Here is an 11,727-nt window from a genome sequence, read left to right as displayed (position 1 = left end):
CGCACCCTTGACAGTTTCTGTGCTACACAGTCCAACACATTCATTTTTAAGCTGCTACAGTAACAGCGGGATATTTAGAAATGCAGTGCACAGCATGAAATTGTGACTGTACTTTGCACACAAACTGTGAAGACAGTTTGCCAAACTAGCCACTGCATAAGCCTGGTAAACATGACTTTGAATATGAACCAACTGTGGGAGCATTTTCGATAGCTTTGCAGTTTGTGCCGGTTGGGGGTATAAAAACCATATTTGTAGCAGCGCTAATCACCCAAGACACCATCAATATCAAATGGGTTATAATGTGTTTAATTTTACATCAAATATTGCTGCAATGACTTTATTTATTTTCTTGGAATTCTTATTCGAATTGCATTACAACCAAATATCATCAGTTTTTGCTCTCCATAAATATATAAAATCACAAAAACTTCCACTTTAAGCTGATTGCAAGGTGGAGGGAAAAGTAATGCCACATGAATTTATATGCCTGTGGTGTACTGTACTTCTTTGACCTTCTCCCCTTAAGACAACTTGATGGAAACAGCGCATTCGCTGCTTCTTTAATGATCAAACAATTCGTCCGGAATTATGGACAGCATTTATTCTTTGTACGCCATCAAATGCAGACTTTGTTAATGTGGCTGTACGCCATAAACTGCCCACGCATCCTGGTAAAATTGGAAAGGCACAAACATATCTTCCTCAGTTATGAAAGTCATATCTGTAAATAAACATAGGAGCATCATGGACTGTCTAAGGAGCCGTGCTTTCGTTTTATTGAGAAAGAATCCAGGAGCTGTTCCTGCCCAAGCAATGTTTTCTGTTTTTATAAAGTCCTACTTATCAGGTGCCATCAAAACAAGTGTGTATGTTTTAAATGATGATTTAACGCTACCAATGGAGAACAGTGCCATAAACAATTTAATTAAAGAAAGAACAGGCTGTGTAAAATTTCACACTGCAAATAATTCAGATTCAATTGACTCGACATATTAAAACATAAATAAATTGATAAATAAAAATGGGGAAAACAATGGTTCTTCATAAGAATGCTCCAGTCTCTACATAGAGTCTGCGTTTTTTTAATGTTCTTGAGAATTAGCACATATTCTCTTACAGTAATGAAGATTTCAGCATTACCTTTTATTTGTGTGTGTTTGTGTATCGCAGATGGTTGTAAATCCTCTGATGAAACGCTCGTGACCTCCAATGGGATTCTGGTCCCTTTAACTTGAGAGCCTATTAATTGTCTGCAATTATCCTTTGAAAGCGTGGCATCTGTCAGAAGTATCTCTTCTCTTCCCTCATGGATAGAAATGCCATAGTGGTAAAGGTTGACTGCGACATTCACCATTTATTGCACAGTAGGATTTGTACAGTCAATCTTTTGCCATCACAGGGCTAAAAAAATGTCTCTTGCTCTCTTTTTTTGCCAAAGAACATCTTACTTTTCTCAAAACAACATCAACTTGCATACAGACAGCTGATGAAGACGGTACCGTCTGGATTCTACTGATGGACAAAACTAAATCATGGGACATTTGTAAACTAGCCTGTTTGATTACTTTGTATTTAAAATGTGCTGTTTGTAACATTGGGGAGTCATCCATAATTCCCTTGGTGCATTCAAAATCTTTAAAGTTTAGTGCAAATTTGAGGAAACAAAAATACAGAAATCAAACAAACAAAGGACCTTATAAGGCAACAATTATAAATATATCAAAAATAGTCATTAGAGAACTATCTTTGTTACAAAAATGGTACAAAAGTTTTGTCCTGTACCAGTGAGAGGGACATATTTTTCAGTTCCTCCACTGATTTCACAGCTTTGTATCCAAGCTGGTGAAGTACTTTTTGACACACAGTCTGTGTGTATTCCACCATATCAAAAGATAGTTTTAAGCGCCAGCTCTCTGCATTAGCTGCTGAGTCCCTCACCGTACCAAACTTGTGTTTTGCTGAAGGCTCATTGCTGCCCCGAGTGTTTGCATGTATCCAGTCTTCCACATTTTTATCCATAGGCAGCCCCAGAAAGTCATAGATCTCCTTTGTCTTAAGAAGAGGATTTTTCGCTAAATCCTCATATCGAACCAACATGTATTTCCCTTTCAGCCAGTAAGGATGGGTGAGACCAGTTGAAACAGAGCTGAGAAAGTCTTGACAGACAACCGTGAGCTGACTCAAGTCAAGATTATAGGGCCTTCTCCCTGTGGCCCGCCAAATACGCCACAGACGATATGTATCCCTAAATGTCTCAATCCGTGATGACAGGATACCGCGTGGGTCTCTGACGAGCTGAATCACTTTGATATTCAGACGTGGATCTTCAACCAAAGCACGCAGATCTCCAATCTCCGGCACTCGAACAATTTTGATTGCGACATGCCGCTTCTCGCGGCAGGCCTCTGTGGCTAAGGTCATATTGAGGGTTGCACATTTCTTAACACAGTCCCCTTCCTCCACATTAACATCAGCAGGCCCAAAGGCATCACATACAGGTTGCTGGCACAATGCGCGGCTGGCACCACGACGGAACAGTTTGTCTGTGGTGTGGTTCGTAGGTGTTGGCTTGATATAGCTCTCTAAGAAATACAGGTCACAACCGTACAGGCTACGCAGAAGGTCTCGACTGGCCCCCAACATCACACGGCGATCGGCAGCATTGCGGCTATGTGATAGACGTGGAATCAGCGTGGTCTGAACGTGATAAAGAGGTTCAAACAGATAGAAAACCTCTTGGTGCTGGTTGAGCAGCTGGCCAACGAAGGAGGATCCGCTACGCGTGGTGGCCAGGACCAATATGTGCGTTTTTCGTGTGGCATTGATGGAAAAGTAAGGGTAGTCATCACAGCCTCCACCACCTGCTGTCCCCCGCTCAAAGGGAGGTTCGGTCTCCTGGCCCCCCAGGCCACAGTTTTGGGGGCTGGGCAACGGGCACAGCTGAAAAGGCTTGGAGGTGAGTGTTCGGATGGCCGTGTACTGGATGGCAATGGAGGCCAAGGCCAGCAGAATCACTGCCTTCCAGGAACATTGCATGGCTGAACCACTTCATTTAGACACAGCGGTCCATGCCAGGTCCTCCCTGTGAACAAAGAATCTTTTTATTCTAGAAAGGATTTTCTGTATGGCATTGTAAATGTGCAAAAGCCCTCTGATGTTCATCTGTCTCCTTTTTAATCAAACACAATACTACATGGCAGATCACTTAAACATACAGATTTACAGCGTGCTGTCTATAGATGTATAAGATGGTAATGTAATGAAGTATATTACAATGAAATCTAATTTGAATATCACTATTAACAGCAGTACAACCTGCACTCCAGTTGATTTCGCTATTAAATCTTATGATTATGGCTCAGACAGAATTTCTTTTAGGGCTGTTGTTTAGAGCTTCAACATGAATTATCAAATATAATCCAACCCTTTTTCTTTTTGCATATGTAGCATAATTAAGGAAACTGTAACCTTTTGGTCCTAGAACCACAAAGAAAATACTGCTTGCGATGTGCTTATTTGACCCAACGATGACTCATTCCTAATCCTTCCGTTTGCCTCCTCTTTCTTGCTGCAGTTTAATTTTTGAAAATGAAAAAGTTTTTTTTAAAAGGTCTGAACTCATTATTTTCATTCCAGTTCTATCTGTTCCCAAAACACACAAAGCAGTCTGAAAGCCCAGACTACAGTATTTATATATGATGATCTTCTCTTTGTTTAAATAGCATTAAAAAAAACAGCTTGTTCGAGTTGTGTATTTGTTGTTATTGGTTTATAAAAGTTATAGTCTTATAATAAGGCACACAAGTCACTTCACCAAGTACTGCAGCACTTCCCATGCATCCTCCCTAATCTCTGTGTCTGTTCTATCATATCTGCATCTAATTCCCGGACCTTGTTTGGTCTGATTGGAGAATCTAAGCATTGCCCTTGTTGGAAAAGACAAAACAGTCTTATATAGCCAGCACAGACATAACAATACTTTCAAGATTTACTGCCAATGTCATGTCAAGGGGAACTGGTGATAGAACTGAAAGTAATACTGAATGTATTAATAAGAATCTGTCACATTAAGGTTTTACCTTTTAAGATACATTGTGATGGACTTGTGCATTGGCATGGGGAACTTAAACAGAAATAAAGACTAACCATCACCACTTCAGAAGCCATGCATGCATGAGAGTCTTGCCTCAGAAGCAGGATGTGGAGGAAAGACATTAAAATAGCAAGTCGAATTAAAATCACCCCCCCCCCCCATTAAATGAAAAATAAGACGTATGTTATTCCAATGCACTGACACACTAGAGCTCTCTGCTTGTGTGCAGGGGCTGGAAATAATGACAGCTTACTGTTATACTCTTAACTGTAAAAAACTGCTTTCTCTGACCACCGATTTCAACATGACACGACTCATGCTTGCAGAGAGCACCGGCGCTTTCTTTTCATAGACATTTTAAATTTAAAAAAAGGGCCCAGTACACTGCAGCGGGAACAGGTTTGGCTTACTGAGATTTTCTGCGATGCAGACATCCTTACCAACGCTGCGCGATAAGGACAATATAGAACAAAACAGCCATCCCACCCAGCCCCAAGTGTTCAAAAATAACCATAGGTGTAAAAGAAATGTCGTGTTAATGTTCAGATTTTAGCGAGATAAAGTAATATTATGGAGTGCGTTCACACTTGTTTCCTTATACCTTGTTGGTAGTTGTAGTATTCTCATGATGTTCTGTGTGCCAATGGATCCCGGCTGGTTTCCATTAGTCCTCAAAACGTTTTCCACTGTGCGCTTCTTCTCGGTCAGGGGAGCATAAATGCGCCACTCACAAGCGTATATTCCATCCAACGCTGGAGCGTCGCTTTTAAGTTGAACGACTGGCTTCAGATAAACAAGAACAAACTGGGAGGGAAAAGTGCTGGATTAACGCTAAGGCGGCTGTGGTGTTTCTAAGAAGCCAGGCGGTGAAGACAACCGGGCTCTCCTTAAATGATGCGCAGAGGCTGAGTGTGTGAGGTACACAAGGACCGACTGTCTGGACCACCCCAAACCCCTCCCCTTTCCACCTGCCTCTCTCTTTCGCTCTCTCTCTCTCTCCCTAACACACACATGCACACACCCAACCTTATAGACGCAACACACACAATCGCCTTTCACGCCGCCAAATTGGTAGCAAGTTCATTATGATTCTATCAGCCATGTCATTTAAATTATATATGTAATAGACTGGTTTTATCATGATATTCATCATGAGTCAGAGTTAGGTACACAATGAAACTGTGGTGTTGGAATTCAGTCGATTTTTTGTAAACTGGTGTAATGCAAACAATGTTAAACCAATTAAAAGGGCGAATCACTTTATTACCAAATAAAGAAATACTACCTATCAAAGCTTTTCTGAAAAAAATGATGCGTGTGATTGACTTGTTATGCCTGCAGCTGCCAGAAGGGGGAGCTCTGGCCAAGATGCCTCATTCTCAAAGCAGCTGCTGAAAGAGCATCATGGTGTTGGTGCAACTTTAATAAATTATCCCCTATTTCAGGAATGAAATGAGTATTTATGTTCTTAAACTATTGGAAACATACTGGCTGAATATTAGGAATGTTTTGAAAACTTTATTTAGGTTTTTGTGACTGCTAGCATGTTGTTAAACAGCTAACTAAGCCAAGTCCTCCGCTGGGTCGTAGCACAGAATGTCATAGGCAATAATATGTACAAAACATACTCTGTGCTTTTTGATTGTTTTGTGTTCAGACACACATAAAGGGTGCAAGGTTTCCAATGTGTGTGTGCCTGAATGGGGCTTATTATCTTTTACTATTTTTCTATGTAATTGATGTGTTTTTAGTTTGTTTATAATAGCTTTTTTTAAGAAAAAGGGGGGGAAAATAGAAAGAATAAGTTGACATTATTTTAAAGTTTCATGATCTTATCTTTATTTATAGACTATTTTCATACGTTTTTACTTGCTATATTTGATTTCACCTAAATAAAAGTAAAAAAGGGTACATGACACCATACACTGTATGATGTTTACTTATTTCCGACAGAGAAAGTTAAAGGAAAGAAAAAAAGATTACTATTGTCCTGGAGCTGCAGAATTAAATGTGCAACACTGTTAAAATGTTCCAAAGTGAGAGAACTTTTGTATGTGTGTAAATATTTCTAAACATAACCTTTGTCAATAAAGCTGCTGAAAAACAGGCATTGTGTCTGAGGATCTTCATGGATTTATTCCATTTTCAGGGTCTAATAAATGCAAATATTTGATTAGCATGGAATTACATATTTGAACCTTGTCTTTTGTTCTTGAGCTTTATGGAACTCCTCAGGTTTGTTTAGTTCACTTATTGTTGTTTTGTTGAGCTTTGTTGAGCTGAGAACTTTTCCTGCTGGTGCTCAGAAAATAACAAGCTGAACATCCTTAAAACAAACAAACTCATCATGTACTCCAGGAGGCAAAGACAGGTCCGCTCTTCTCTCTTTATAAATGGAAAACAGGTGGAATCTCTTTTCACCTTCAGGTTTCTGGGCACCCACATTTCTGATGATCCCACTTGGACTTACAACACCAATCCCCTGGTAAAGAAGCAGCTGTCCTGAGGAAGAATAACGTGGACCAGAAGCTGCTGCTGGCCTTCTACTCAGTGGAGAGCATGCTCTACTGCCTGGGTGATTGGTACACAGGGGCCACTACTGAGAACAGGAAGGCTACAGAAAGGGTAATTAACATCGCCCTCCAAATCATTGGGTGCCCTCTGCCACCCCTGGAGGCTATCGCCAGATCCTCCTGTTTCAGGAAATCCAGGGCCATAATAGGTGACCCCTTGCACCCCACCCACCACCTGTTTGACCCGCTGCCCTCTGGTCGGTGCCTCGGATCAATCATGTCCAACACCTTCAGACTCACTAACAGCTTCTTCCCCTGGACCATTCGGACTGTTAACAAACACTATTCCCCCACACCCCACCAGTGCCAACCCACCTCACCAGTCTGAGCCATGGTCTGAGTAACTCCTATCACTCATATGGACTATTCAGACCAAACCTTTTCTTTCCACTGCTTCCAAGCACTTATAATGTGTGCCTTTCTCTTACGTTTTCATATATCCCTCTTGTTTGTATGCATTTCTCTTGTTTGCTATTTATTCCTGCCACCTTAATATTTTATTCCAGCACAGTTGGTGTGCAGCACCCACAATTTTGCTACACATGTACAATGACAATAAAGGGCTTTTCTATTCTATTCTATTCTATTCTACATGTCAAATTCTGGCTAAAATTATTTATGAAAAAAGAAGTTTGCCTTTGACATAAACTTGTCACATCAGCGTTACTGCCTGGGGCTCTGTGATTTTGCAAAGCTCTGTCTCCAGGGTATCTGCATTCCACTTGATAAAGAACTGGGTGTGGTGATAATGAACATGATATGAGTTTAAAAAGAGCACAGTGGGTGTTAAAAGGAAGCAGATCTGAAAAACTGTGAAAGAAACATTGAAAATAATAATGAAAAAAAAAGTGAATATTGTTAATGAAAGGACTTCAGGAAGGAGGCTACTGCCACCCAATTAAAAATGAGGGCACTTTTTGAAAGTTTGCTGCCTGAATGTTCAACACTATGTCTGGGACAAAGTATTCCTCCCCATTACTGACCAAGTTTTATAAGCACCTACAGGGAACATCCACTGGATAATTTCACTGCTACTGTTGTTGTGAAATGTCCAAATTCACAAGTTTACTTTGGGTTTTTCCAGTCTGCACAGTGACCAGTTATTTGGCTTTTACAAAAAAGACTGTGTGTGTTAATAGTGTAGACTGTCTTAATGTCCAATTTGACTTGAATGAGAATTTAAATCTTGGTAATATTAGAAGCTGTTTTGTTTTTGTTTGTTTTTTTAACTTCATGTTACCTCAAAGTGGGTCAGTGAGGGATGGAGCCTAAACCAGCATTAGGTGAGATGCCATTGCCAGGTCATCACAGGGATAATGTAGAATATCAGTGTTATGGTCACATTCACACATTACATGGACCAGTCTTCAATTAGGGGTTGACCTTTACATGAACATTTCTGTTAAACACACAGTCTTTAGACAGTCTTGAGATTTTTGCATAACAATTATAAAATATTCATTATCAGTTGCTTGGATCTATGGTAAATGGCCTGTATTTATATAGCGCTTTACTAGTCCCTAAGGACCCCAAAGCGCTTTACATATCCAGTCATCCACCCATTCACACACTGGTGATGGCAAGCTACATTGTAGCCACAGCCACCTTGGGGCGCACTGACAGAGGCGAGGCTGCCGGACATTGGCGCCACCGGGCCCTCTGACCACCACCAGTAGGCAACGGGTGAAGTGTCTTGCCCAAGGACACAACGACTGAGACCGTCCAAGCCGGGGCTCGAACCGGCAACCTTCCGATTACAAGGCAAACTCCCAACTCTTGAGCCACGATCGCCAGGATCTAAGCATCTAAATATCATCTAAGCATGAACAGAACAGAAATAAAATATCTATTTTATATTTTCCTTTTCAAAATAAAATCAAACACATGCACATAAACGTGGAACACAAGTCCAGCAATTGTGATCCAGTAATGGCAACACGGCAGACAAGGCTGGACTACATCATGAGGGGACCATCTTTAAGTAATAAAACTATATTTTATTTATGGTTCTAGTAAACACACTATTGGGATCATGGCTCGAGGGGAATTGGTTTCACATTTTGCTGAAAGATGACACTGAGGTAATTAAAATATCTAAAGTGGCATTGTGCCAGAGACACAAAGATTTACCCTGAGATGCTGGAGACCTTAGATGTTAATGAGCTGTCACTGCAGATATCTTCCAAATTAAATTTTTACATAGATGTGAAAAAGATGAAAAAAAAAATGCCTTCATTCATAAACTGCACAAAAGGTTGATTAACAGCGACTCCTGAAATGACAGATATAAGTTTTTGTCCACTTTGAATGGAAGAAGATGTGACAGTGGCACAAGTTAAACACGGGACTTCCGCTGTGTTGGACCACTACTGGAAATCAGAATTTAGGTTAAAATATATTAATTCACTGTAATTATGTTAATAAGGGACACACACACACACACACACACACACACACACACACACACACACACACACACAAACAAACAAAACTTTAATCAAGCAATCTAACAATGTGCGTCTTCTTTTTCTGATGAGGTTAGGCCGTGTCAAAGCAACATTTTCATTTTTTATTTTAAACTACAGTGAGAATTACACACATTACAAATCTCCAACTTTTATGACTTCTGATTTTTCAGGTATTTGTGGTAATGTCATGGTTGGCTGTGTGGCAGGCGGGCAAGCAGGAGTGGTGGATCCAAAATGCAGGACTCAGACACAGAAGTTCAACTTAAAGCGCAGCTTTAATGCTGGAAAACCTCTTACTAACTAAACTCACCAAAAGACAAACAAAAACGCTGGTGGACTAAAACACTGAAGCACAAAACACTGAACTGGAACTGGAAACAAAACACTGGCAATACGGAGGCAAAACACACACAGCTTGTTGAGGGTACGACGCAACACTGACTCAGAGAAACACAGGGACTAAATACACTGGGAAGTAACGAGGAGAATGAGACACAGAAGGAGGGCACAGCTGGGGGAAATTAGAACTGACGAGACAAGCAAAGCAGGACACATTCACATAAGACACGGACCTACAAAGTAAAACAGGAAGGATCACACAGAGACGCGAACTTGACACAGTGGAGACAGCAACTAAGAAAAACAGAGACATAAACCATAAGGCAGAGGACTCTAAGAACCGAGAGACACAGAGGGGAACTCAAACATGCAGACACAGACTTACACAGAACAGAGGGGACACAGAGAAACATGAAGGGCAAGGGATCAAAACTAGAAACCATAGAAACTCACACCAAGTACAATAATACAAAAATCACAATGAACTAAAACGCTGGGTCAGGAGACCCAGGACCCTGACAGGTAATATACGTATATATTTTTAATTTAATTATCCAGTGAACAGATTCAGTGCATTTAATTCATCAAAAATGAAACAACCACATTTGAAAAATAAAACCTATACACGGTTTAGCTTAACATTGCTCCATCAATTGCATTTACATGAGAAAGCTCTGAATCATTTACTATAATAAAAAAAAACAAAAATGAAAATTAAAATACAGAAAAACTTAATATATATTTCTAATTAACGTAAACAGACTGTATTGAAATGAAATCCCATGATATGGTAGTAGGTTAGTATATTATATTATCAAAAAATGCATGGGAATATGAATTCCATATGTTAGTATATACAAAATAGTTTGTGCAGAAACTTTGCATTTGATCCTGTTTTATCCTTTAGAATAAAACAAGAAATTTACATACTTTGTATTTATTTATGTTGGCAAAAACACTCATCTTCCCTAATGGTTACAACTATTTACCATCTGAAGCAATCATTTGCTCCAGCAGGTCTTTGATTTCGTCTCTCTCTGTGCATGTTTGTGGTCACATTTATTTGCCCTTTATTGGATGCTCTGTAAAGCTTTTCTTGTATTGTCTCAATCTTATAGATGAAAGCCCCCTGCATGTGCTTAAATCTGTGCACAGGGAGGCGAGGGAAGCAGCAGCTATACAGCTCTGATTCCATGGCTGTCCCCTTAGCGTCCATGTCAATGAACTCAGCTTGTGGAAGCCTTGTCATAGGGGACTCACTCCCACACTGAAGCTGTACAGCTGCTGCAGAGCGATAGCCTTTCCGCACATTATCACGTGAGGCTATTCTTCTTGAGCACACTATGAAAGGATTTGTAACAGATTCATAACACGCCAGGCTAAATAATGTGTGAATGGGGGGTACTGGCTTTGTTCTTCTCTCCATCATCTTTATGCCAGTATGCACGTAGTGACAGAAGCTTGGTTTTGGTGCCTGCCATTTTTCATTCACAACTTGGAGCTCTGCGCACGAGGATTTCAAGGGATTGTCTTGTTCTCATATACAAAATAGAGGGAGGCAGATCACACAGCATCTTGAAGTTTGAAAAAAACAAAACCTGTGGACTACTTCTATTGATACAGCATCTCACAACTATTTTTATTTGATACAACACTGCTTTTTGTGTTTTCTGCATTTATTATAGTTGATATTTTTATCCTTCTCAACACACAGAGATGCCAATTGGTGTAAAAAAACCAAACCAAAACAACAACAAAAAAAAACCCCTCAAACCAGAAGTTTACATTTTAGAGTAGCAACATTTCCCCCAACAGCATCATAATGATCTTCTGAGACAGCCACTCATAAGGAACACAGTCATTAATTGAGCTGTACATAATCTATAAAATTGAATTACATTGAAAACTCAAGCCCCATCAGTTTTTACTCATACTGTCCCACCTGTGCTGTTACATACGCTATAAAACTTAGTGCATACATTGTGTCCAAAATTCTTTCCAATCTCTGATTCGAGCAATGTGAAATGTTGACCTAATAACAAAACTTAACCTTGAAAACAATTAATGAAACAGTAATAAGGAACCTAATAAATTATAGTGCTGAAGATCAAGCAATATGATTCAGAGACACAGATAACTGTAGCTTCCTTAGCTTTGTGAGGTGTTACCGAGATCAAGAATTAATTTCATCTTGGACTTTATCACAAGCCAATCGTAGGGGGAAAAAAGAGCACTGATTTGTGTTTGAGTC

The 11,727-nt window shown here is 40.0% G+C and overlaps 1 protein-coding gene across 1 annotated transcript; it reads right to left on the bottom strand.

Moving 5' to 3' along the window:
• Window positions 1-334: 334 nt before the first annotated feature.
• Window positions 335-5,008, bottom strand: chst1 (carbohydrate (keratan sulfate Gal-6) sulfotransferase 1). Its single transcript, XM_086294276.1, has 2 exons — window positions 4,698-5,008; window positions 335-3,085 (listed from the first exon to the last, which is right to left on the bottom strand). The coding sequence occupies exon 2, from the start codon at window positions 3,037-3,039 to the stop codon at window positions 1,753-1,755; it is 1,287 nt and encodes a 428-aa protein (XP_086150402.1). The 5' UTR covers window positions 3,040-3,085; window positions 4,698-5,008; the 3' UTR covers window positions 335-1,752.
• Window positions 5,009-11,727: the final 6,719 nt, after the last annotated feature.

Source organism: Aulonocara sp. 'chitande type north' Nkhata Bay, linkage group LG1 (genome assembly GCF_057382095.1).
Source record: "Aulonocara sp. 'chitande type north' Nkhata Bay isolate Kocher_YH1m ecotype deep benthic linkage group LG1, A_spYH_male_GT1.1, whole genome shotgun sequence".
Classification (NCBI taxonomy): domain Eukaryota; kingdom Metazoa; phylum Chordata; class Actinopteri; order Cichliformes; family Cichlidae; genus Aulonocara; species Aulonocara sp. 'chitande type north' Nkhata Bay.
The sequence above is the reverse complement of the archived record's forward strand: the minus strand, read 5'-3'. Positions and strand labels throughout refer to the sequence as shown.

Bases quoted from the DNA above. Each gene is read 5' to 3' on its own strand.
- chst1 (XM_086294276.1), bottom strand. From the start codon at position 3,039: ATGCAATGTTCCTGGAAGGCAGTGATTCTGCTGGCCTTGGCCTCCATT.